General features: G+C 43.7%; 1 protein-coding gene across 9 annotated transcripts in view; it reads left to right on the forward strand.

Moving 5' to 3' along the window:
- The first annotated feature begins 90 nt into the window (after positions 1-90).
- The window catches only part of Slc26a3 (solute carrier family 26 member 3), a 40024-nt gene continuing 12585 nt past the window's right edge, over positions 91-27529 (forward strand). Inside the window, exons 1-13 of one of the 9 annotated variants that reach the window (XM_032907594.1) lie at positions 91-213; positions 1342-1434; positions 11613-11753; positions 12254-12393; positions 14404-14514; positions 14762-14928; positions 16434-16598; positions 18195-18347; positions 19581-19663; positions 23277-23424; positions 23520-23633; positions 23742-23819; positions 26926-27021. In XM_032907594.1, coding sequence (XP_032763485.1) covers positions 1382-1434; positions 11613-11753; positions 12254-12393; positions 14404-14514; positions 14762-14928; positions 16434-16598; positions 18195-18347; positions 19581-19663; positions 23277-23424; positions 23520-23633; positions 23742-23819; positions 26926-27021 — 1449 coding nt within the window. In that variant the 5' untranslated portion in view covers positions 91-213; positions 1342-1381. Of the gene's footprint in view, positions 214-1341; positions 1435-11216; positions 11236-11533; positions 11754-12253; positions 12394-14403; positions 14515-14761; positions 14929-16433; positions 16599-18194; positions 18348-19580; positions 19664-23276; positions 23425-23519; positions 23634-23741; positions 23820-26925; positions 27022-27529 lie in introns of those variants that run through there. The other 8 variants (XM_032907595.1, XM_032907599.1, XM_032907597.1 and 5 more) reach the window with 8 other exon arrangements.

A 27529-nucleotide genomic window follows, 5' to 3' on the forward strand; every position in this document is an offset into this window, starting at 1 on the left:
TGTAAAAGTTAATGAAAGTTAGTTATTAAAGCTGACAGAAAGGTAATTTGCCCACCACTTTACATAACCTATATAAGGACATCCGCAATACATATGGATGCACGCAGAATCTATAGACCCAAGCAGATGGGTCTATACTGTCTCCCAGAACAGGACTTCTTTATCTCAAACACTCCCCACTGTTGCTGAAGGTCCACACTGAAGTATATCCAGGTAGGAAGTAAATTTAACAATCATTGTATTCAAACTGATTTGCTATGTATCAAAATTATTTTTGCTTATCATGGCTTATTTAGAAGTTACTGCTATAATCTTGAGTTTATAAGCATGAATATTTTGAGAGATTTCACTAATGGGCTAAACATGTATCTGGAACTCTTGCAATGTAAATTCAGTATTCGAGGAGCTTTAAGTTATCAAGTAAACGGTTGTGTGCATTGTTAAGACTTAAATAGGCTTTTGAAAGATAGAAATGGGCTTTACCTTAATTGTTCAAATAATTCCCCTAATTCTCCACCTAAACTGGGTTCCAAGTAGATTATCTGCTCTGAAAGGTTAGCAAACACAGTGAGCTTCTAGGAAAAGGTGTCAGCAGCAGGTGGACTCACCTGTGTGAAGGGATTTAGAGAGGCCACCTGTCCCAGACATGAGGGCTTTATCTTCCAGACAGCCGACAAAGTCCAACAGGAACAGAGAAAAGGAGAAAAAGTAACAGCCACAAGCATAGAGAGTTACAGGAGACAGACGGGGTGGGTGTGGGTGGGAGAAACAGCCACTGACAGCAGTTAAGTACCTGATGCCACCGTTAATATAAGATCGCACAAGGTACCTATGCTACCCTTGTCGTACCCAGGATACCTGCACTATCATTGATCCATGTTAACTAGACTTAATTTTATTTTTTTTAAGTGCCAGAAAATTTTATTTTACAATGTTCCTGTTGGCTGACTGGTTTGTTTGCGATAGGGTCTCACCATGTAACCCAGACTGATCTCAAACTTACTGGGCTGGTCTTGAATTCACAGATACCGTCCTGCTTTAACTTTCTGGGTGTTGGGATTGCAGGCATGAGCCACTGTGCCCAGCTTTATAATGATTTTAAATGTATAAATAATCAATCTATTAGATCATTAGAAATTGTGTTTTTTCCAAAGTAAATTAGTCATCTGGAGAAGTAGTGTAGGGGACAAACCCATAAACACTTATTAAATAGCTTGTTATTCCACCACAGAAAACAGTTCACGAATGGGATTGGGTTGTTGTCATGATCATCTGGTTTTTTCTTTTGTTTTTTTTGTTTTGTTTTGTTTTGTTTTGTTTTGTTTTGTTTTGTTTTGTTTGAGACAAGCTCTTCCTCAAAACCCAGGCTGGCCTGGAACTCATGATACAGCCTAAGCTGGCCACAAGTTCATGGCCACCATCCTTCCCCTGGAAGTCAGTGCTGGGATTACAGGAGTAAGCACCACATACCGATTAATAATGTTTATTTTGTTGTTTCGGTTGTTGTTGTGTTGTTGAGACAGCGTCTCACTATGTAGCCCTGGATGTCCTGGAACTCACTCTGTAGACCAGGTTGGTCTGGAATTCACAGAGACATCTGCCTGCCTCTGCCTCCCAAGTGCTGCTGATTAAAGACATGTGCCACCAGGTTTGGCAATAATGGACATTTTCAAGTTACTAGACTAAATTAGTATCAACGCAGTCTAGCATTTCTCCACAATAAAGGTCGTGTTTCTTCAGAGAGAAAAAGGAGAGCTTCCTCCTGTCTTGGCTTCATTCTGTTAGGGCCCAAAGATTCGAAAAAACCAGGTGGAGTCTCAGGCTATCCTGATTCAATTTTGTGTGCGTGACATTGAGAGCAGGGGCTCTCCACTCAAGTACAGGGGTGCTCTCCTGGAGCCCCTTGGGTTGTATCTTCTCTCTCCAGAGCACGGTTTGGCATGCTCCCACATTAACACACGAAGAAAACATGCAGCACCGTGAGTCTGTCATCATCATGAAACCTGGCCTATTTTGTCCCTGGCTCTGTCACTTGATAGAAGATTCAGGACAGCCATTTATTGTCTCTCAGTTTGTGCACGTGAATTGGCAGTAATGATACCCACCTTGTCTGCATGTAGGAAATAGAAGTGCTCAGAAAACCACAAGGCCTTATGGGAATGGCTAGGAGTTTTCTTCGCTGACCTCTGAACCTACTGGTCTGACCCTTGTTAGAGCATCTCTCAGTGTGTCTCTGATGAGTCCTCCTTCTGACCAGCCAAATCTGCTCTGCGGTTTTGTGATATTTCTGCCCACCTGCTCTCAGGCACGTATGCATTGTACAGCATTCATGGCCTTTATCACAACACTGTCATACATGTATACCATGCATTTCTCTCACACTCACCCCCATCACTCTGTTGCCCACCTCCCCCTACTCCCCCCTTCTTCCCACACAGCCTCCTCCACTTTCATTTAAGGCAGCACAAATGCAGGCAGAGCCGTCCTTCTGAGTCTGCCTTAGTTGGCTGATGACCTCTGGTGTCGAGCATTTTCCTGCAAACTGCATCATTTTCTTCTTCCTTATGGCTGGATAAAGCTCAAACTTGCATTATCTGTCCCACTGTCATTATCTGTTCATCTACTGTTGGACACCTAGACTGGTACTTAACTTGGCTATCGAAATGGCACTGTAATAAACATAGGTGTGCAGGTGTTTTTGTTGTGTGCTGACTTAGATTCATTAATGTATAAACCTAGGAGTGGTTTAGATAGATGATATGCTAGCTGTATGTTTAGTTGTTTAAAAAAAAACCTCAATACTGATTTCCATAATTGCTGTATCAATTCGATTTACATTCCCAGCAACAGTGTGAGAACCCCACTCCCATCCCAAATCCTTACTGATCCTCTCTGCTGAGTCCATGCTTCTTTCCCATCATCCCTTGCAAGGAACAGGGTGACGTTTCTGAGGTCTAACTCATGACACAGGTCTGCATGAAATGTTCCTCAGCCCCTACCCATATTCACAATCATCCTTCCAATGTATTAACTGTCCCAAACATTTTATATATGGGAAGTTGAGTGTTCGGGCTACATCATGTGTGCAAAATATTTTGTTCATGTTTTACTTCATTTCAAAAAAAATCTTCTTGCATTCTTACTACATTACAGGACTTTTGCAAAAGGAAAACAAAACAAGACAGGAAAAAAAAACCCTAAGATTTGAACTTTGCTCTTAGGAAACTCAGTCTTGTTGGGGAGAAACCAGACCCAAATAATGGTAATGCACTGTGATGCCGAGTAGAACTATGTCTTGGGTGCTTTCAAGAAGGAAATGGCTAACTCCAGCTGAGAGAGTCCAGAAAGCTTTAAACATATTTTTTAATCATACATTACTGAGTTCCTAACAGACTATACAGGTCAATCAATGCCTGTTGAAGGAATGAAGAAAGGAATTAATAGTGGGGCCAGCTGAATATTTTTAAGGATGAATAGGAATTTAGTGGGTGTTGGAAAATACCACAAATAAAGAAAACAATGTGGATAAAGACATAGGGTGCTAAATTCCACGGTGTTTTAGGAACTTACCACTGTACTTGTGACAAAGCAGGAGAAAATAGTTCGTATGGAAAGTAAGAGCCCAAATATTAAGGGTCTCCCAGGCCATGCTAAGAAGTTGAGATTGGTAGATTCCTCAAAAACAGGGTTCAAACCTCGGTAAGAGTGGCAAACGGCTACGTTTTTGGAGATAAGCTGAGAGAAACCTGAGAGTCAGGAAAGTTGATAGCATTACTGTGTGTCTTGAGACGCCATGACTACAGCAAGTCATGTCATTGGTGGTGACTTACGGGTCAGTCCATTATGGTTATGGTGGCACGCAGGCAGACATGGTGTTGAAGAAGGAGTTGAGAGTTTGACGTCTGGGTCAGCAGGCAGCAGGAAGACACAGAGACATTGGGCCTGGCTTGAGCTTCTAAAACTTCAAATCCCACCCCCAGCCCCTAACAATGTGGAACCTCTTCCAATAAGGGCACACCTCCTAGCAGTGCTATTCCCTTTGAGCCTCGTGTGTGTGTGTGTGTGTGTGTGTGTGTGTGTGTGTGTGTATTTGTGTGTGTGTGTGTTGGGGTGGGGGGAGGATTTTCTTTCAAGCCACCACACTATGTATTCAATAGGTCTTTGTTTTGTTGCATAGACACAGTTGCAGTTTGGGTCTGTTGTCTATAGGAAACTCAGTCTTGGAGTTGTTACGTAAGAAGTCAAGGCTTATAAGTCTCTGTGCTTTAGCCAGTTTCAGAGAACAGCCCTATCAGAAAGATCAATAGCTTCTTATTTCTAAAATTAAGAAAACCAAGGCCTGGATCATTTGCCATAGCAAACCCAGCTCACCAACAGCAAAGACACGAAGCCAGGCATGCTTACCTGCCAAATTCTCGCTCTGTGCTGTTTGAGACAAGCTGGCCTCAACTCCTGATCTCTTTCCTATACCGCCAAAGCGATAGCATTAGTAGTGTGTACCACACGACTGGCACGAGTTTCACTCTTTTCTGTGTACTTCCTAAATTAGACTTGACTCCTCCTGTCCTGCATTATATGGAGAATATAATGATGGAGTTGATGGAAAAAACAGACAGCTCAGAGTCTAAACTAAAATCAAGCTAAAACAGAGCTGAGCTTCACAAAGATGTCTGAAGACCACAATATATAAACAGGCCTATTAAACTAACAATGGAAGACATACATTATTCACGCTCTAACCACTATGAACACTGAACTGAGACATGTGAGTTAGCCACATAAACATGACTGTAATGGCTCTCCCTGGTTGTCAACTTGCCTACAATCCAGAATTGGCGGGCTCACCTGTGATCCAGATCTTGAGGCTGGAGTACATAAGTTTCTAACCTGGATCTTGGCATAGTAGGCATGAAAAGCTAAGGCCCAGGCAAAGTAGTACAAGCCTTTAATCCTTGAGGCTGAGGCAAGGAGACCTCTGAGTTCAAAGTCAGCCTGGGACAAAGGAAGTCCCAGATCCAGTCGTGGTACACACCTTTAAACTGGACCATGCCATCTGCTGGAGGCCTACATAAGGACACTGGAAGAAGGAAGATTCGCTCTTCTTCACCTGCTTGCACTGACTTGCCAGCACATCTGTTGGAACTGCTTCTACAGAAGGGCAGCTGGAACAACTAGCCTTGTGGGACTGAGAAACTACTAGGTTCTTGGACTTCCCATTCACAGCTGACCATTGTTGGGTTAGTTGGACTACACAGACTATAAATCAGCACAATAGACTCCCTCAATGTAGAGAGACATTCCATAAGTTCTGTGACTCTAGAGGTCACTGACTGAGACAATGACCACAGCAGAAAACAAAACAAAACAAACAAACAAACAAACAAAAAACCCAAAGCACGTCCTTTAGTTGTCTTGTTTTGGACGCCTGGAGAAACTGTCTCCACACCCTCTCTTCCTCTACTCTAGTCCTGACTATCAACCCTGCCTGCATGAAATGATTCTGGCTTCTAAACAGTCTTGGGAGTGTCTGTGGGATGCCAATGGCCTTCAAGGCAATCATCACAGAAGGGCAGGGAAAAAACAAACATTTTCCATGTTTTACATAATAGTGGTCATGCATTTATGTCTTTCAAAGGAATAGCTCGGCTGTGTGTCCATGGCATAGATTAATTGTCCTGCTGTGCTTCAAAAGCAAATGAAATCCAAGAGAACTGTGGCCTTTACAGGGAAAGTGTTGTCAACTCCGGACTGGTCCCTTCCGACTTCTTTTTCTAACATCTCCGTGAAACCTTCCTCTGTTCCCTCCCAGCTCCTCGTGATCAGCACTCGGCCTCTCAGATGCTGACATTGGCACTCCCTGACTCCATCCAGCTTTACTCTGACCAGAATAAGAGCCTTTTTGCACCCGTGATTATGAACGCTGTCTAGCCGCTGGTTGGGCTCCTCCTTGGTGGTGGTACTCACTAGAGCGCGTGTCCTCCTTGCTCCTCTTCCCTTACTCACTTCCCAATTACACATCCCCAAACGCTGTGTAATGCTCTGTTGTAAAGACTAATTCATGACATAGAACGGGCTTACCTCTGGTTCTCTGCTGACTGGCACAGGGGTGTTTTGAGATCCGTGAGAGGAACAGTGTTTTATGCCTGGCAAAGTGGACCCTTTTAGAGACGACTCCTCCTCCCCTCCCTAGCTTGAGGAGCTTTGAGAGATGTTATCCCTGGGAGTTCCCTAGTGTAAGAAGAAAAACTCCTTCCTCCTGGTTCAATTAGACTCGGTTGCTAGCATTGCTGGTAGAACTCTGGTTCAAATGAGTTGCTTCCCAGAAGGAAGGCTAGAGCTCTGAAGCCAGAACTAGATAACGGCTGAGTTGAGAAGGTTAGAGTCATAAAGGAGCCCCTCTGCAGAGTGGGGCAGACACAGTGGAGGCTCCCAGGTGACTAGAGATGGAAGTAGTCATAATCAGGTGGAACTCAGAGGGGATGTAAGGACTGCATAACGCCAATTCCTGGAGTTGTCAAAACATTACTAATACGTAAGAATAGCTCAGGTGAGAAACTGGATGTCAGAAGTTAACTGTAGGATTAAATTTCTGCTAAAAATATATATATTTTTTTAAAGCAGAGAATGATAAATGTGTGTGATTTGGCACCATGGCATGTAAATCTACATATATGTACATGTGTGTCTATGCGCATCAATAGATACCAGAAAGGTCAATTAAATTTTAAAGTATACAGATTGGGAAAGTAAATAAAAATGGAAACATTTACAAATAAAGCTCAAAGTTCCAAGATTACTGGGAGCTAACTGCTCCAAGAATGAATCCCTTTTACCTAAAGACATTGACATTTTAAGGAGCCAAAGGGAATCAAATCACAACGGTAAAAGAAAGGATGGAGATCCGCTAATGTTGATGTGATGTTTGAAATGGGATTGCAGATTCCAGGAACCAAACATAATTTTCCCCCAAGGATTTGTGTAAAGAAAAATGAGCCATGTGAGTGAAAAACAAATTAATAAAATCACTTGAGTTTTTTTTTTCATCTTTATTAACTTGAGTATTTCTTATTTACATTTCCGAGATCAGCCGAGATCCGGCACGTTCAGGGTGGTATGGCCATACCATAGACTCTTATTTACATTTCAATTGTTATTCCCCTTCCCCAACCCCTCGCCCTCCCTTTCTCTATGGGTGTTCCCCTCCCCATCCTACCCCCATTACCACCCTCCCCCAAACAATCACGGTCACTGGGGGTTCAGTCTTGGCAGGACCAAGGGCTTCCCCTTCCACTGGTGATCTTACTAGGATATTCATTGCTATCTATGAGGTTGGAGCCCAGGGTCAGTCCATGTATAGTCTTTGGGTAGTGGCTTAGTCCCTGGAAGCTCTGGTTGGTTGGCATTGTTGTTCATATGGGGTCTCAAGCCCCTTCAAGCTTTTTCAGTCCTTTCTAAGATTCCTTCAACGGGGGTCCTGTTCTCAGTTCAGTGGTTTAATGATGGCATTCACCTATGTATTTGCTGTATTCTGGCTGTGTCTCTCAGGAGAGATCTACATCTGGTTCCTGTCAGCCTGCACTTCTTTGCTTCATCCATCTTATCTAGTTTGGTGGCTGTATATGTATGGGGCACATGTGGGGCAGGCTATGAATGGGTGTTCCTTCTGCCTCTGTTCTAAACTTTGCCTCCCTATTTCCTCCCAAGGGTATTCTTGTTCCACTTTTAAAGAAGGAGTGAAGCATTCCCATTTTGGTCATCCTTCTTGAGTTTCATGTGTTCTGTGTGTGCATCTAGGGTAATTCGAACATTTGGGCTAATATCCACTTATCAATGAGTGCATACCATGTGTGTTTTTCTGTGATTGGGTTACCTCACTCAGGATGATATTTTCCAGTTCCATCCATTTGCCTATGAATTTCATAAAGTCATTGTTTTTGATAGCTGAGTAATATTCCATTGTGTAGATGTACCACATTTTCTGTATCCATTCATCTGTTGAAGGGCATCTGGGTTCTTTCTAGCTTCTGGCTATTATAAATAAGGCTGCTATGAACATAGTGGAGCACGTGTCTTTGTTATATGTTGGGGCATCTTTTGGGTATATGTCCAAGAGAGGTATAGCTGGGTCCTCAGGTAGTTCAATGTCCAATTTTCTGAGGAACCTCTAGACTGAAAGCTTCTGTAAGGCAAAGGACACTGTGGTTAGGACAAAATGACAAACCATCAGACTGGGAAAAGATCTTTACCAATCCTACAACTGATAGAGGGCTTATATCCAAAATATACAAAGAACTCAAGAAGTTAGACCGCAGGGAGACAAATAACCCTATTAAAAATGGGGTTCAGAGCTAAACAAAGAATTCACAGCTGAGGAATGCCAAATGGCTGAGAAGCACCTAAAGAAATGTTCAACGTCTTTAGTCATAAGGGAAATGCAAATCAAAACAACCCTGAGATTTCACCTCACACCAGTGAGAAAGGTTAAGATCAAAAACTCGGGTGACAGCAGATGCTGGCGAGGATGTGGAGAAAGAGGAACACTCCTCCATTGTTGGTGGGATTGCAGACTGGTACAACCATTCTGGAAATCACTTGAGTTCTTAACGAAAGTCATTTGCTCCCAACAAGCGTAGGCAGGATGAACGGCACGCACCCAGGACTGTCTGGAGCCTGCTCAGCTGCTCAGCCAGGCTGCAGCTGGGTGATTGGCTTGGGGCTCATGGCGTTTGTTACCTGTTGGGTGTGAGACAGCAGCGTTCTTTCAGGAGAGCAGTGCGGAAAGAAGCTGGTTCTCAAACTCTCATGGGTCCAGACACTTTCTTACACTCCCTTGAGTCTTGTGTCTGTGCACACCCCTGCCACCATGTGCTGTGTGAGGAGGAAGCTGGCTACACTGTGCAGCAAGAGATGGCCAGATGTCAGGTTCTCCATCTAGCTGCAAGCAGGCGGGGCTAGATGCAAGTAGGCGGGGCTAGATGCAAGTAGGCGGGGCATTCAAGAGCCAGTTGTGGTAACCTCAGGAGTGGGGTAGGCAAGAAGTTATTCCTTGCTTAGGAAGCACAAGGCCCTGGGTTCGGTCCTCAGCTCCGGGGGGGGGGGGGGAGAAAAAAAAAAAAAAAAAAAAAAAAAAGAAGTTATTCCTGCTATCGTTGGCACTGACAAAATCTGAATGAATGAATGAGTAAATAAAATCCTGGTTTTGCAGAAAAAAAATATAAATGCCAGAAGAATAAAAGATGCACTGTCAAAAAAATTTTTTAAGAAGAAAATAGGGGGGAAAAGCAAACTTAGTGTCTGTGAACACCTCAGTAGAAAATGTGAGCAAAGCAGCCAAACTGGAATGTTCTTCCTGTGCATTCATGGCCTCATACTACCGAAGTACCATCTCGAGTCCTCATCCTAAGGTTGACTGCTTTGGAGTCCTCACTCTAGACAGCTCTGCCAGACATTCACGGCACCAGAAGTCACTGACTGAGTTTAAGGGCTAATGTCCCAGCCGCAGTGTGGGCAACTGGCCAAGAGACAAAACTCAAACAAATACCATGCTATCTAAGCCAAGTCTGCTGGAAGAGCAAGCTTGGATGTGAAGTACTATACAGCCAGTGAGGTAGGAAGTGAGAAGGGAAGGTGAAAGACCGGACAAAGACAAAGGACAACAGGCTGACAGGGAGATTCAGAAAGAAGTCTAAACGTCACAGTGATGTTCAAGATTCAATAGGCGGAGGAAGAAGCACGCACTCTTAGAGGCTAATTCACAGGGAAAGTTAGACATGTTAGGAAACTGTCAGGGAAAAGGACAGTAGGTGATCAAAGAGAGGTCCGGTGAGGCCAGGAATTGAAGTCAGTCTCTATTCCCGTTACAACGTGAAGGTTACAAACATGCAGGATAGACTCTGTGGTAGGAGAGAGCACAATGTGACACGATACAATCTAGCATAAGAAAATTGTTAATCACTGTGATTTAAGTCAGAGACCAAAACTGGGCCTCCTGGGTGGATGTGCAGAACCAAGATTAGAAGGGGAAAGACCAGCAGAATGTTCTGCAGTCTTGTTCATATTGGACAATGCATTGAATAAACAGAAAGGTCTGAGAATGGAGGTCCCGTTTTGGCATGGTTAGCTGTATGAAGAAAAGACACTTAGATTGTATTAGTACATGATTATTTTTCTCATCTGTAGGATGAGGATACTAATAGTTAATGCCTTAACTGTGAGTACTAAACTAATAATGCATATAAATGCATATATAAAATGCTTTATAAATTGATCTTCTTCTATAAAAGAAACAAAATAGAGACATGAACTAGAAAAATCTAGATACCTTATATCACTGGTTTTCAACCTTCTTAATGCTGCAACCCTTTAGTACAGTTCCTCATGTGTTGACCCCCCAACCACTCATCACCTTAATGATAAGTCTATAGATTTTTCTATTCTGGATATTTCTAGTTATAAATTGCATGTAAATGGTTTTTGGAGATAGAGGTTTGCCAAAGGGGTCATGAACCACAAGTTGAGAAATGTTACCTTATATAGAAAATATTATTTTATATTATTTTACCTTTGATTGAATGTTCTACACAGTTATTTATTCTATAGTTCATAGGATTGATCCTCTGGCCTCATAGATGCAAGTGTACTGAGCTATAATCCAGCCTCAGAAAATGTAAACTGTTACATAATAACCACCGTTTGGTTAACATCTGGAGCGCGTCATATACATTAGTGGAAGTTTTGAAACTTTTGAACATTCTCAGTCCTCACAGCCACGGTGAAACATGGATATCATCTCCCAATGTATAACAGAGGCTCAAACAGGCTAAGTCAGCCACCCACAGTCTTTCCTTGGAAAGAAACTTGTCATTCACGAAGTAAACAAAGTTATACTTTGTCTCTATATAGTTTCCTTTGACTCCCAGGAACCACAGGAGTATAAATGGACAATATATTTGGTTTTCACAAATTAAAAACATTTTGAGGTCTTATTTAATAAAAACAAAGCTCTGATGAATAGACTAGAAGAAACTTGATTAGAGTCAAAGGGAAATGATTAGGCTTCGATCCGCCCCACTGTTCCAGTAGCAAATCTTTGGAAATATCTGTAGAAAAAAACAGTTGGCGATAAACTCTCAAGAACTGTTTAGTAAGTAAACCAAGTCGATTCATTGCTTTTCGGCTCTACACTTTAACTCAGCATTTGGAAGTCAGAAATGGGTGGATCTCTGTGAGTTCCAGGTGAGCCTGGTCTGCATACCAAGTTCCAAGCCAGCCAGGGCTACATAGTGAGACCCTGTCTCCAAAATAAAAATAAAAACAAAAACAAGAAATCATTGTTTAGTTAACCCAAAGGAGTTGTGTCTGCTTGTTGAAGTGAAAAGTGGTATTGCTGTGGAAAAAAAAAAGTGACCCAGGTCCCTTAATCCTGCCCTCTTTTGATCTCGAAAGGTGGTAACATTCAGTTCGGAGCTCACTCATCTGTAAATTGCATCACATTATCTGAGTTATTTAAGAAGCAAGCTCTGTTTGGTTTCAGGCATTTTAACCTGCTAACAGCCAGAAAGAAGCGCTCACCACATAGTTTCAAAGGTCTTCCCATTTGCCACTGTCACCAGGGAAGGCAAAATGATCGAAGCCATAGGGAATCAGTATGTGGTGGCCAGACCGGTGTATTCCACAAAGGCTTTCGGAGAGGAGTTTAAGAAGACGTACGGACATCACAAGACATTCCTGGATCATCTCAAAGGGTGTTGTAGGTAAGAGACTCCTGAAGTACTGGAACGAGGAAGGAACAAGGCAGTTTCTTCTAAATTTTCTAGCTTTCAAGTTTTCCTTTCTGGCTCAAGTCCATAGCTTCAGGAATCTGCCATCCTTGCTTTCCAAACCTCTTACCCCGCTGTCTGAGGTGGAAAGGCAAGGGAACACACCCTCTCAGCAAGCGGCAGAAACACAGCTTCCAAGTCAGAGACTAACAGATGGAGACAGGCAAATTCCCAGTCGAAATGCTGCACAATTCAACTCAGCCTGGCACACAAGTTCTTTATAGCTGAAGAAAAGCTGGCATTTTCCTTTAAAAGGAGAAAAGTTTCTTTGGTAGTGACCAGAAAGCTTTTGGCAGGGGCAGAGAGGCGATTGTGAGTGGGAGTGAAGTCACCACTTTTGTCTTTAAGATGATGTCATCGTTACCAACTTTCTCTCAGGAGCCGGACTTAAAATCATTATTAATTCACTGACCTGTGGCTTTCAATGTTTTCAGCTGCTCCTCACAAAAGGCCAAGAAAATTGCCCTGTCTTTGTTCCCCATAGCATCTTGGTTGCCAGCATACAAGATAAAGGAGTGGCTTCTCAGTGACATCGTCTCTGGCATCAGCACTGGGCTGGTGGCTGTGCTGCAAGGTAACTTGGTCTTCCTTTGTCTCCTCTGTTATTTTTTCTTCTATTTTGAAGATATAATTTGCATATCATAAAATTCACTCTCATGATGTGTGTGTGTGTGTGTGTGTGTGTGTGTGTGCTAGAGCAAGGCTTCACACCTACTAGGTTTGCATTCTACCGACACATTATACGCCAGCCACCCTTTTGGTATGTGTAACTCTGGGGGTTATTCATAGAGGTTGTGCATCTAAGATCACCAATTCTAGCTTATTTACCACTACCTTCTCTTCACAAGTGCACAAACCAAAGCCTTTTTTATTTGATGTAGGCCCTTCCTACTCCTTCCTCCACTCATCACCTTAATCATAAATCTATAGATTTTTCCTATTCTGGATATTTCGTGCAGATGGAATTGTCTGTTGCACTTTGCATCTGATTCTTACCTCTTAGTACCACAGCTTACTCATATTATAGCAAGGACAGCATTCTGTGGCATGGTTTATACCACACTTGGTTGAACCTTTGAGTCATTTCTACTCAGAGGGATGATGAACGAACGATCTGTGAACATTTGTGCCCATCGTATGCAACTCTTTCTGTGAAAAAGATGTTTCAATGGTCTGAATCTATCCCCAGGAGTCTAAGTGCTGGTCCTGTGGTGGAAGGGTTTAGTCATCTGTAGAGGTGCACAACTGTGTCACTTCCAACCCTCCCACCAGCACATGTGGCTTCAGATCTTCCAAAGCTTCCTGCTTACTCTCTCTCTCTCTTTTTATCTTTGCTATCCTGATGGGTGAGAAGCAGCAGAATCACATCCTGGCTTTGGTTTGTATCTCTTTAATAACCAATGATGTTTACTAAGTATCTTCTCTTTTCTTGTGCTTGTTACTCCTGTGCATGCCTTTGGAAAAATAAGTCTTCAAATCCTTCATCATTTACTTCATTTGCTTTCTGTTTGGTGCTGGAGATCAAGTCCAGGGCCTGACCCAAACCAATCAAGAACTATATGACTGAACTAGACCCCTAGTTCTCCTTGCTGGAGATAAAATTTTAAAATTTTGGGTCCTCCAGCTCAGTAGAAAATGATTCAGTGATAGAGGAGAAGGGCTGAGACGTGCTTAGTTGGTAGAGTGATTGCCCAGCATGCTCAAAGCCCGGGGTTCCATTGCCAGCACAATAGTAATCAGGTGTGGTGGTTCATGCCCGTAATCCCAGCATCTAGGAGGTGGAGGCGGGAGTGTCATAAGTGTGGCTGTGTAGCATGTTTGAGGCCACCCTGGGCTAGGAGGTCCTGTCTTTTATTACAGAGTTGCAAGGGTTATTTATGTGTTTCTGACACTGAACCTTTATCTGATACATATTTGCCAACAGCTTTCTTTTTTTCATTCTCTGTATTGTTCCTTCACTTGTTTTTGAAACTAGAGAAAGTCTCATGTAGCCTAGGTTAGCTTCAAACTTCTGCTCTTCCTCCCTCCGTGCCCCAAGTGCTGAGATTACAAGCATGTGCCTCCAGGCCCAGTCTAAAAGGAGACCCATTATGGTCACTTCCTGAGTCTTCAATGGGATTAGGGGAGAGCAGAGTAAGCCATGGCAGATATACTACCATTCAGCCTCAGCCAGGTCCGCAAACACTCTTCTTTTGCAATACCGAGGAATCAGACTAAGGCATCCTGCATGCTACGCAAGTGATCTTAATCCTTAATCCTTTGGGGATAGCATCCTTTTTGTTTTTTTCCAGTGCTGGGATTAAACAGAGCATCTACGTGTTAGGCAGATGCTCGTTCATTGATCCACACGTCCACCCGAGCATTTTTATTCTCAACTCTTTGCTTGCTTGTGCTACACACATCCTTTCTGAGAGACTGTTGCCTGACCCAAGATTGCAGATTCATACTCGTGAGTTCTTCTGACAATGTTAGTTTGGAACACATTTTGAGTTACTGTGGTGACTTACTTCAAAACACCCAACCTAAAATCTAAAATACTAGGAGGACCCGATGAAACCTGATGACTGGGCTGTTGTCTTTCCAGGTTTAGCATTTGCTCTGCTGGTCAACATCCCTCCTGCCTATGGGTTGTATGCAGCCTTTTTCCCAGTTATCACCTACTTCTTCCTGGGTACATCTAGACACATATCTGTGGGTAAGTCAATCACTGTATTGATACGGGCTGGTTCTGCTCACTCTTCCTAAATTGTATTAGAAAACCACTGTAAATTCCAGATTGGGCATCATTTGGAAGACTCCCAAATTTCCTGTTTGAATTTCCTGTAGGAATTAGGGGTAGGGCTGGTTGTACACAGTAGCCTGTTTTATGCAATTTTGTGATTGAGCCGCAACTCAGGCGTAGGGAGGCACATCCTGACCATCATTTACCTTTGGTTAACTAGGTCCGTTTCCAGTTCTGAGCATGATGGTGGGAGTTGTAGTTACAAGAGTGGCCTCGGGCTCCGATACTTCTCCAGCATTGTCTTCAAGCTCGGCAGAAAATGATTCGATGATAGAGGAGAAGGTAATGGTGGCCGCATCAGTGACTGTTCTTTCTGGAATCATTCAGGTGAGCCCCATTTAGTGTAATTTGTCTTGACTGGTACCTATCTTTCTGTCTCTTCGTCCTCCTGTGAATCCTCCTCAATTTTTGTTTTGTCTGCCTCCATTGTGTGGACCATAGGAAGTATTTTAAAATAATCTTATTTACTCTTTGAGAATTTTATATAATGTATCTTGATCTTATTTTCTCCCTTTCCCTCCCCGCTCTTAACTCCTCACACATCCTCCCAGACTTGCCAAGTATTTGAGTCATTAACCACAACCACATGCTAAACATAATCTAAACAGATAAACACTATCTACATAAAAATAAAAGTGGTGAGGATACTTTTTTAAAAGGCGTACATGGTAAGGAATAAAACGCTTAATTCAATAAAATTATCTTGGACTCAGTACTATATTTAATCATAATGATAGATAGATAGATAGATAGATAGATAGATAGATAGATAGATAGATAGATAGATGGATGGATGGATAGATAGATAGATAGACAGACAGGATAGATAGACAGACAGACAGATAGACAGACAGACAGACAGATAGATACATAGATATAGATATTAATTTTGGAAGTTTTTCTTTCTAATGCCTCAGTTACTGCTATAATTTAGTTGGGAGGAAATTGGTGCTTTGTCTTTTTAACTACCTATATAAAAGGCTTGGGAAAAAACCTGGAAAAGATTACGGTGAGTCTGCACCTTCATTCCCAAGCTTCAGGGCCAACGCCATCATAGACCGTGAAAACATTATGGGTTTCCAAGATGTTACTTAAGGTTCCAATGATATCACAGCTTAAAACCATTTCTAAAAGGAAGGAAACGTCGGTTGTGTTGCGGCCGTGTGTGTGCGGTGTATTCACAAACTTTGCGTTCATTTGCCTCCCACACACTTCTGAGTGTGGAAGCTCCATCAAGTGTCTGAGAGAAGCAGAGTCCACTTGACACACTCTCTGTAAACAGTAATGCTGTGGGGACAGTGAGCACCTTTGTTCCCTGGCTAAAACCTCACTCTTTTAACATGCAGAATGCAGTTATGTATTTACTTTTTACATTTATGTATTTACAGGTGGGGGGGGGGAGGCGGGTCCATAGGAGAACTTGATTATCTCCTTCCACCATGTGGGCCCCAGAGATTAAATTCAGGTCATTTGGCATAGCAGAAAGTACTTTAACCCTCTGAACCAACAGCCAGTCCAGGTCACATGTTTCATAAGCAACTTAAGCAACTCGTTTGAGATATGAATGGGCACTCACCCATGCATGCCACGACAACAAATTTATGAAGGCTGGTGCTAGGCAAGATTTTACTCCAAAGGGCTCGTGGTGAGTCTTGTAAAGATACAGCACCTAACCACTAAGAGGAAGGAAGAAGGTGCTTGATGGATCTGATACTTCTCCAGCCATGGCAGACGACTGAGCATTGCATTTTTGAAGTGCTACGGCAGGTGTAAGCCTTTGGCTTGCTTGTGTTCGTGGTCACTACTAACAGGCTTTGTCCTTCTCTCCCCAGTTGCTCCTGGGGGTTCTGCAGGTAGGCTTTGTGGTGATATACCTATCCGAGTCCCTAATCAGCGGCTTCACCACGGCTGCTGCCATTCATGTTCTGGTTTCTCAACTGAAATTCATGCTACAGCTGACGGTCCCAGCACACAGCGACCCATTCTCTATATTCAAAGTAAGTATTCCTGACGTTTGAAAAATGCAGAAAGCCAGGCATGGTGGTCCTTAATTCCAGCACTTGGGAGACAGAAGCAGGTGGATCTCTGCAAGTTCAAAGCCAGCCTGCTCTCTTTCTGTCTCTTTCTCTGTCTCTCTCTGTCTCTGTCTCTCTGTCTCTCTGTCTCTGTCTCTCTCTGTCTCTCTCTGTCTCTGTCTCTCTCTGTCTCTCTCTGTCTCTCTCTGTCTCTGTCTCTCTCTGTCTCTGTCTCTCTCTGTCTCTGTCTCTCTCTGTCTCTGTCTCTCTTTCTGTCTGTCTGTCTCCATCATACACACACAAATATATGAAGTTCCTTGTTCCATGTCTTCACTGCAGTACAGTTGAACGTAAATTAAGGAACCGTGTATGGAAGAAAGGTTTAAAATGTATACGGAAACAGTTTTGAACATAATTTGTCCCTTTTGATAAACTTTTTAGTTTTGAGATATTAACCAGAACTTTGGACACTGACACCTCTCTCTGTTACCCTCAAAAAATGGTCTTATTTGGTCTCAAACCCCACTGAGAAATAGCAGACTAATGAGCTTGAAAAGGTGGGAATCAGATAGAACAAAACAGAAACCTGGTTGATTTGCGATAGGTCACTTCCAGCTACTCTCCCTTCCCAAACTCCATCCCAGTATGGATCAAAGCAGGCACAGCTACCTTCTTAGGCTGTTAGACTGTGCTCTCCTTGTGTTGTGGTGAAAGAAGACAGTCTGCTCCCTTAAACTGGCAGCTCAGTAGTGTAGTATTTAGCATGTGAGACTCCATTTTGTTTGGGACAGTCTTCAGGGTTCTCGACAGCACCTGCTCCAAACACTCTCACTCCCACACAAGTATTCCAGAACTGGGGTATGCATGAAACCCAGTTTGCATCTGCTTGTGCTGTCTTGGACCTATGGGTGTACAACCCAACTTCCTTCAGGAAGTAGACTCTGCACAGTGTAGGCATTTTCCATGTGACCCAAAGCAAGAAGACTGTCTTATGAAAGGAGTCCTTTAAACACACACACACACACACACACACACACACACACACACACACACACACACACACACACACACACACACACACATGCACACACACATGCACACACACACACACACACACACACACACACACACACACACACACACTCAGAAAACAGAAATGGTTTCCTTGGACAGAACAGTGGCAAATCGTATGAGATAAAAAACAGTGCTATTGCCTAGTGTGGGTGAGACCTTAGATTTTAGTTTAGGCTCTAGCACTGCAAAACAAGAAGTTAATGAGACTGAAGAGCAGAGGGGAATCTGCTGTAAAACCATAAAAAACACCCAACAAAATTTGATACCAGCCAAAGGTAAAGACCAACGCATCCCCTAAGCAGTGATCTTGGTTATGCTAATTTACCCCCATTGTACCTCATGACAACCCCTCGCAGTTTCGGGGCTCATGGTTGACAGCAGCTGAGCACACAAAGGCTGTGGCGATGTGCCAGTCTTTTTTTGCCCATTTTAATCTGTTTGGAGAAGTGCGTCTGAATTACAAATGCACATTGTACTTTGGGGCCCCTGTGTTTCTGACGGTAGGTCCTGGAGTCAGTCTTCTCACAAATTCAGAAGACGAACATCGCAGACCTGGTGACATCTGTGATTATTCTCGTGGTCGTGTTTGTTGTTAAGGAAATCAACCAGCGCTACAAGAGCAAGCTTCCGGTGCCCATCCCCATCGAACTCATCATGGTAATGATTGTCATCAGAAGAATTTCACTCATGATCTAGGGTTTCAAGGAGAGAAGGTCGTCCGTACGCCAGGTTGCTGTGAGGCGAGCACTAGCTCCAGTTTCTGAGTTTAACATTTAGTACGGGATTTTCCCTTCATCAGGATTTACCTTCCCTGCTATCTGGGTTTATTCTTTCAGAAGTGGGAATAGCAAGACCTCCACGGCCAAGCTATATTAAAAAAAAAAAAAGGAAAAAGACTCTTTAAGCTTGAGCTGTGATGCTTGTGCAAACCAGAATTGTCCTGGGGCTTCTTAAAATGTAAGTAGGTCTAGGGTAGTAGTTATTATTAGTTTTTTACCTTTTTCCCATTAATTGATTGATTTTTACATCCCAATTGCTGTCCTGCCCCATCCCTCCTCACAGAGTCCTCATCCCCCATCCCCTTCTCTTCTGAGAGGGTGGGAGCTCCCTAGGTATCCCTCCTCCCCCTCAGGGTGGATCAAGTCTCTGTAGGATTAGGCACATCTTCTCTCCCTGAGGCCAGACAAGGCAACCCAGTGGGGAACGGTTTCCACAGACAGGCAATAGCTTTAGAGACAGCCCTCACTCCGATTGTCGGACCCACATGGAGACTGAGCCGCCCATCTGCTACCCATGTGCCTCTGTTCAGCCTGTGTATGCTTTTGATTGGTGGCTCAGTCTCTGAGAGCTCCAAAGGGTCCAGGTTAGTTGACTCTGTTGTTCTTCCTGTGGAGTCTCTATCCCCTTCAGTGCCCTCGATGCTTCCTCCAACTCTTCCATAAGAGTCCCCAAGCTCCATTTAATGTTTGGCTGTGGGTCTCTGCATCTCTTTCAGTCAGCTGCTTGGTGGAGCCTCTCAGAGGGCAGTGAGGCAAGGCTCCTGTCTGCAAGCATAGCAGAGTGTCACTAAGAGTGTCAGGGATTGGAGCTTGCTCATGGGATGGGTCTCACGTTGGGCTATTCTTTACCTTTTCATTACATTTATCTATTTATTTGGGATTGTGACAGAAGCTTTCAGGAATTGATTCTCTCCTTCCACTGAATGGATCTCAGTGTTCAAATTCAGATAGCTAGGTTTGGCAGCTAGTGGGTTTGGGTTTGGGGCAATGGTTTGGATTTTTTGTTGTTGTTGCTATTATTATTTTGTTTGTTTTGTTTGTTTTGTTTTTGGTTTTATATCATTCTTAGTTGCACCTCACATTCTAATCTGGGCAATTTGGAATTCTGCAGACTGTAATTGCAACAGGCATATCCTATGGCTGTAACTTTGAACAGAGGTTTGGCGTGGCCGTGGTTGGGAACATGAGTCTTGGGTAAGTATATCGTCAATGCTGGCATCTTTGAGCACTCAGGGAAGAAGTGCCTGTGGTTACCAGAACCACACAAGCCCCTTGAAAAATCCTTGTATCCTCTCTCTCAGCAAACAATCATAAGGAGTGCCTGAACCCCTGGCACTTAGAGTCTCATTATAGAAAAACTCACAAAGCAGGCAACCGAGGACTCCGAACAGTGAAAACTGGGACTGGAGAGAAGGCTCAGCAGTGAAAATCTCTGCTGCCTTTGCAGAGAACTGAATTCAGTTCTCAACACCCACATGACAGCTCAGAACCACCTATAATTCCACTCCCAGGGTGACTTCCTCCTATGACCTCAGCGACATCTGCATTCAGATGGTACACACACTCACACACTCACACACACACATACACACACACACACACACACACACACACATACACACACACACACACACACACACACACACACACACCACACACACACACACACACACACACACACACACACCCACACACACACCCACACTCACACACACACCACACACTCACACAACACCACACACACCACACCACACACCACACACCACACACCACACACCACACCCCACACACCACACCCCACACACACACACACCAACACCACACACACCCACACCACCCCACACACACACACCACCCCCCACACACACTCACACACACAAACACACACACACACACCCACACACACACCAACCACACACACCACACACACAAACACACACCACACACACACATGCACTCACACACACACACCACACACACACATGCACTCACACACACATGCTTTCACATACACACACATGCACCACTCATACACACATACACACATGTGCTCACACATGCACACACACATGCACTCATATGTGCACACCCCCTCACTCACACACACACCACACACATACACACACACTCACCCCCCACACACATGCACTCATACATACACACACATACATGCACTCACACATACACCACACCACATACCACACATACACACACACACGCACACACCTTTAAAAAATAAATGAAAATTAGGAAAATAGTAAAAATTCAAAAGAAATTATTTCTTCCTTATAAAGAGACATCTTCTGAAACCAGATTTCCTGATCAGTAAATGACCATAAACAACATGCAGTGCTTCGTTTGAGGTCACCAGAGCCATGTTCCAAACATCCAAGAGACACACAGAAGGCACAGCAGCTGAGGAGTCCAGACAGCACACTCTCCCTCTCTCCAGATCACACTCAGAGCAAAGCTAGAGGGCTGGGTGCCGAATCGGAACGCTTCTTCCGTGCGTTCGGCCGGCTAACATGAGAGCCTTGCTTCATGCTGTGTTCTCTGTCCCACCTCAAACCACAGGGAGCACTGGTGGCTTCAACGTCCTTCCCACAAAAAGCTGCTTTCCTCTTAAAATAAATAAAAGACGATTTTCCCTTCTCTAGGCTTAACACGTATTCAATACTTAGAGAAATTATATAAACATAGTCACTATATCTGCATCTCTCTTAATGTAGCTGAATTCCTTTAAGAGCTAATATATGTGTGGCTTTTAAAGCCACACATATTTATATAAATATACACATATATGTGTATTTCTTCATGTGTTCCACTTAATCAAAACAGTCATTTTTCAGTTTTAAGAAGCTGTGAGGAACGAGGCTGGGAAAGGCTATCTCTGGCTTTCTTCTTTCTCGCCTGCAATTTTCAAGTGATTGACTGTACGTCACTTCAGTGTCTTAGAGACAGAAACCCCAAGAAATGTAAACAAATGCAGACATCAAAGAGAATCTTGTCAGAGGAGAAAGGTTTTGAAAATAAATGATAAACCTCAGATCGCTGAGGGATAATCCTTGTTTAGTAAACATATCAAACATCCATGCTCTAACCCCACCAGGTGTGTGGGGCGGGGAAGGGTATAGCTCGTTTATTAACCATGAGTTCCCCAGAGAGGCAGCATGGCCAAGTACAGTACTCGGTGCCCCAGCTCCTGAGCACCTGAAGTTGCTTGACTTCAGAATCCCCTCCTGTCCTTGGGCAAGTTCACTAAACTGCACCTCCACGCACTTGGTTATATAGGGGAGGAGCGAAAACTGGTAAAGATCCCGGAAAGGGTACATGAGTCTCCGTATGTGGCATGTTACGTGCCCAACTTCTATTTCAAACCCAAACATCACCACTTGCTGGCTTAGCACCTAAAGGAGATACAAGGCATGTGCTGTGTCTTAAATCATTCCATTTTTTCCCTAAGTGATCAAGTGAGCATTTTAAATGTTTGTTGTCTGCAAATAGACTTATTACTCGGGGTAATGATTATTAATTCTTGCTAGTTTGCTACCAGTGCATATAACACACTGGAAGGTACTGTTATGGAATGACATGTGCACATTAAATCTGTGTAAATAACATGGCCCAAGGGAAGGAACAATACGGAGGAGGCTGTGTTAGATTCCAGGGGCGTCTTGCAGGCTTAATCAGCAGGCATGCTGTATTTCATGATGTACAGTGTTCACACTCACTATTCTAGCTGGCCTTCCCATATAATTACGAAGACAAGAGAACAGTATTATTGTCTCATTTGACAAGTGAGAAGTCAGGCTCAGGGAAAGAACGAAGTCTTTGGCCAGTTAACTCTGTCGTACCACATTATAATGCTCAGAAGACAAAGCAAAAGCAAAATTATCCTAACAATAGGTGCCTAGTTGTTTTGATATAAAATACAATCTTTAATTGTATCTCTGCTGTTAGGTTCATTTTTTGAAAACAAACTTGCAATCCGCCTTTCTAGTTTGCATGGACTAATAAGTACACTTTCCAAAAGCACAGCTGGGCATTTATTATCAAAGACATAAAAGATAAAACAACAATTCAGACACAGTTGACTGGATCCAATTGCACACTTCCAGTAAACACCAGGTCTGAAGCGGATGCTGACGGGATCTGAACATTTAGTCGCTTGACGCTGTTTGAGACAGACAGCTTTTATAATACAACTAGCAAATATGCTCACTTCTTGAGCTTATAAGCATAAACGTCGAAGTATCCCCTGTGAGGCGCATTATCTCTAAAACCCTTATCACCTTATGCTAAAACCTGCTCTCCTCTGGTCCTGGTTGACCCTAGCAGTTCTTCAGAGCACAGGGCAAAGCCCAAAGCCTGCTTATCAGTGTTTTCAGTGAAAAGTTAGTTGTCAATGAGAAGATTTTACTTTCTTATTCCAGAGTTGTATTTGCTCCGAGAGCCTTCCGTCATGGATAATTATTGAGGGCACTGAGAGTAAAAGCTGTGAAACCCATCATAACAATGGCTGGAACCTAAGATGCTTGCCTGAAGGGTGATATGAGTACACATGACACTTCCAGTGGGCTGGCAAGATCGACTCTATCTTACCATTCCAGCTAGGGTGTATTATAACGGTTATTGATACAGGGGGCATTACTTCATGACAGTAAGAGGGGAATCGCCAATAGAATCAAGTCCTTAGGCCATACTTAAAAAAAAAAAAGGACACAATCCAGTTGCCCAATAATAAAATAATAATCCTAAGTTTGTGAACAAGTTGGTGGCATATAGCTTTGCTTGCTTTCAATTTCAGGTTTCAACCCCCTATTACCCCCAGTGTGGAAGTTTTCCAAGACACCATAGGAGACTGCTTTGGCATCGCGATTGTCGGCTTTGCTGTGGCCTTTTCAGTTGCTAGCGTGTATTCCCTCAAATACGATTATCCCATTGATGGCAACCAGGTAAGCCTAACTGGGCCGAATTAGGTATTCCGCGCACATAATCTTCTTCTGAAAGAGACCGTTCCAGGCACAGCTTCCTCCCTTGTCTCCCGCAGGAGTTAATTGCCTTGGGAGTGAGCAACATATTCACTGGAGCTTTCAAAGGATTTGCAGGGAGCACAGCCCTTTCCAGATCAGGGGTTCAGGAGAGCACGGGAGGCAAAACACAGGTAGGTATTCGAGCGTCTCTGCCGCAAGGCCAGCACAGTGCTGACGACTGAGGAGCCCGAGCCAGGCTGAAAGCACCAGCCATCATAGGAATTGTTTCCTTCTTGCAGGTCGCGGGGCTGCTCTCGGCTGTCATTGTGCTGATAGTCATAGTTGCCATCGGATTTCTCCTGCAGCCTCTACAAAAGGTAATCATCTTCCCCAAGGGGATAGCATCTCTCTTCTCGCGGCGTTAAATCTCTCAAGTTCCGAAGGCTGGGGGAAATGAGTTCTCAACAAGCTCTCAGATGCCCTCCTTAGTCAATATTGTATGGACCAAGAAGATTTCCCCTCTCCTGGCAGCCTTTTATGAATGTCAGGAATGTAGATGCCCGAACTGCTTTATCTACTCTACATAATTAATGCTCAAGCAGGGAGGGGCCCTGGCATTGTAGCTTCAACCTAGATTGACCGAAGTGAGGATTTTCTTAAAGGGTTAGGTCAAGCCTCTATCTAACGCAGAGAGTGGTGCTACCAGCGCCACACCTGTTCTTGGGAGCACGCCCTGAGCTCCAAGGAGTTTGGTTTGATTCCAAAACCAACACTGTCGGCTTGTAGGAGGGGAGTAAACAGCCAGATACAGAACTCTTGCCCTCGAGCTCCCTGTCTGTAACTGTTTGGGTTTCCTTTAATAATTGTAAACAGCCCCAGTGTCCTGGAAATCACTGAGCCTCTATAAAGGCACACGATAGTAAAGACAAGAACTTCGCTCTCTAGGGTACTCATAGGACTTCAAAGCAGTACACAAATGGGTCAAGAGCCCTACAACTGTCTCTACCGATTTTATCTGTGTGACTTGACATCAATGCTTCAACCTCTCCGAACCTTAAGTCCTCCACACATAAAACAGGAAGGAAGAAGTACTAGCCATACAGAGTAGCTGTGACGATAAATGATGTAAGGCACATGGAGTACTTAATTGCATTGATAATTAATATTATCCGAACATCCCATTATACTTCTGACTGCAAGGGACATAGAGATATGATCCAGCCCACCACTATCTATCTATCATTTGCGATCTGGGTCCTTCTTCCATGTTGATTGATAGCTGACATGTGTACTCACTCTGAGGTGGGAGGAGGACTCCTGGTGTGGTCACTTCTAAGAACCATAATTGGCTGACTGTGTCTCCAAGTATCACAGAGCACTAGCTGCCAAAGCCATGGGTTCCACACCCCAGAATCCTTAGCTTCAAAACAAATGCCATGACAGAGGTCAGCATATCACCACTAAAGAAAAAAATTAAGTGTATAGTTTAACCATTGTCACTCATATCTCTCTCTCTCTCTCTCTCTCTCTCTCTCTCTCTCTCTCTCTCTCTCTCTCTCTCTCTCTCTCCATGCTAATCAAAGCGACCTCTATAGAGAATCCAGGGGTAAGCCCTCTACAAAAGTGGGATGTCTTCATGTTGCCTGAGTCATAACTCTGCTTCTTTTCATCCTAAGACATCAAAACAGTCAGTAACAGTCAGCGAGTACTGAGTATTTGAAGTTTCCCAAGTGTCCACAGATTCTAAAATCACGCCCCAACACACACACACACACACACACACACACACACACACACACACACCTTGCCTATGGTTTCTCTGTGTTCTGTGTGTATCCTGCTACATATGTCTTTCATTGTAAATTGCTACAGATTGTTTTCCCCGCAGAATAATGCTGGGGGGAAATGCCTAATAAAAGTACAGTGTCTCTAGCCAGACAGCTTAGTATTTTCTAAACTCATATGTGGTGTAGTAGCCTATTGTATAGCTCTGAATACCTTCCCCAGCTACCTCAGAGGTGACAACCTGTATCTCACTCAGTACAGTAACAAAACCAGGACATTGACAATAGAAAAGTACTTTTAGGTACATTACCAATTTTATTCTGTTATTCTATTCTATTCTATTCTATTCTATTCTATTCTATTCTATTCTATTCTATCCCTTTTTTACATGGCATTCATTTGTACATTCTTTGTCTCTTTATTTTTTTTACTTTTTATTTTACGTGGATGGGTAGTTTTGCCTGCGTATGTCTGTGTACCACATGCAATGCCTGTGGAGGCCAGAAGAAGGCACCAGATCCCCCTGGAGATGGTAGTGAGCCACTCTGTAGGTGCTGGAAATCGAACCCAGGTCCTCTGGAAGAGCCTCTTAACCACTGAGGCATATCTCCAGCCCCCATTTTAACGTGACTTAAGACTGTGTTTCTCTTAAATGCAACCTCTACTCTCACAGTGAATCACACCAGTCAAGTAGATATTAATATAAAAAAGTTAACTATAAAGATTAAAAAATATCTGGGCCAGTTAAGCAGTGTTCAAGACATGAAAATGAGATCCCTCTTTGGTTGCCTTCGGTCGCCATGCTTTCTTGGTGTGGAAGTCTTCAGCACACAAATCGCACACTGCGCTCAGAGTGGACGGAACCAGTTGACGTGTACATAGGAAAGGTTCTTGCCATTGTTCTTGACCTATATGATCGTCACTATTTCGCCTGTTTTCTGTTCACTGGAACAGCTTTCATAAGACTAACTGCAGCATGGGAAACACCAGAAATGGCGAGCAAACATGCCAGAAGGTTGGGATCCACCCCCCCCCTGTGCCAGTGTGGGGACGTTTTTAAGAGGCCGTGCTGTGGGTGATCACTCCTAGATTGGGAAATACAATTCCCTGGCTCATCTACTCATTCAGTGGCCAACTGTTAAGCCCTTCCCATACAGATTTACCATAGTGTGCCCCAGGAACAGAGCGGATATAGACTGAATGCTCTCAGAGCCTGCCTTGGGCCTTCGCTAATCAATTCCTTGATCTGATCCCTAAGAAAACAGCTCGGCAGTCATCATCAGCAAAGCTCTGGGGCTGATTTAAGACCTCAAGGGCTCCAAGATTTTTTTTTTGCAAAGGGCAACCCCCATGCCTTTGTTTAAATGGACAGGTTGAACTAGCTTTACTTGGGGACAACTTGTTCGAGGGCTTACACGTAGGTCTTAAGATAGGCCTCTCTTTATCCCAGGATATAGACTACCATAAGTGTTATCAGCTCATCCACGGCACAGGCACAGAGAGCTGCTGGGATAGAACAGCCTCCTGCAGGAAAACACATCCATCCCAACCCTGGCCTATCGGGCATTGCACACAGGAAAAGGGTGTGTCCTTTGATACGCGTTGAGGCCCGCTAAGGGACTTATCTGTGGCCTTCACCTTTGCTTCCATTTGTCTTCTTTGATTAACTTAAGTACATCTGTTGTTTGTCTTCCACAGTCTGTCCTGGCAGCTCTGGCGCTTGGAAACTTGAAGGGAATGCTGATGCAGTTTGCCGAGATAGGCAGGTTGTGGAAAAAGGATAAATACGACTGTGTAAGTAGACACCATCGTCTTCGAGGAAATGAAAAATCAGAACGGTTGTTTAACGCTGATGCGAGATGTATATTGTGATGGCTGTGAAACCTCGCTTCTACTTCTCTGCTTGCAACAACCTTACGTCTATTTCCTGTCTTGACATTACATAAGCTGCCGATCATTACCTGGAAGTTTCAGTTAAGAGCGATAGGGGCGCATGCCTATGGTCTCAGCACTCTGGAGACTGAGGCAAGAGGAGTTTGAGGTCAGCCTGAGCTGAACTTTATAATGAGCTGAGTTTGTAATGAGCTCCTATTTCCAAAATAGTAAAAAAGGCTGGAGAGAGATGGCTCAGTGGTTAAGAGCACTGAGTTCACTTCCCAGCACCCATGTTGGGTGGTTCACAACCTTCGGTACCTCAGACTTAGGGAATTAGGCTCTTCTGGTGTCCATCGGCAGCCTGATAGACAGGTGTGCACATGCATGTGCACACACACACACACACACACACACACACACACACACA

The sequence above is a fragment of the Rattus rattus genome, chromosome 7 (genome assembly GCF_011064425.1).
Source record: "Rattus rattus isolate New Zealand chromosome 7, Rrattus_CSIRO_v1, whole genome shotgun sequence".
Classification (NCBI taxonomy): Eukaryota; Metazoa; Chordata; class Mammalia; order Rodentia; family Muridae; genus Rattus; species Rattus rattus.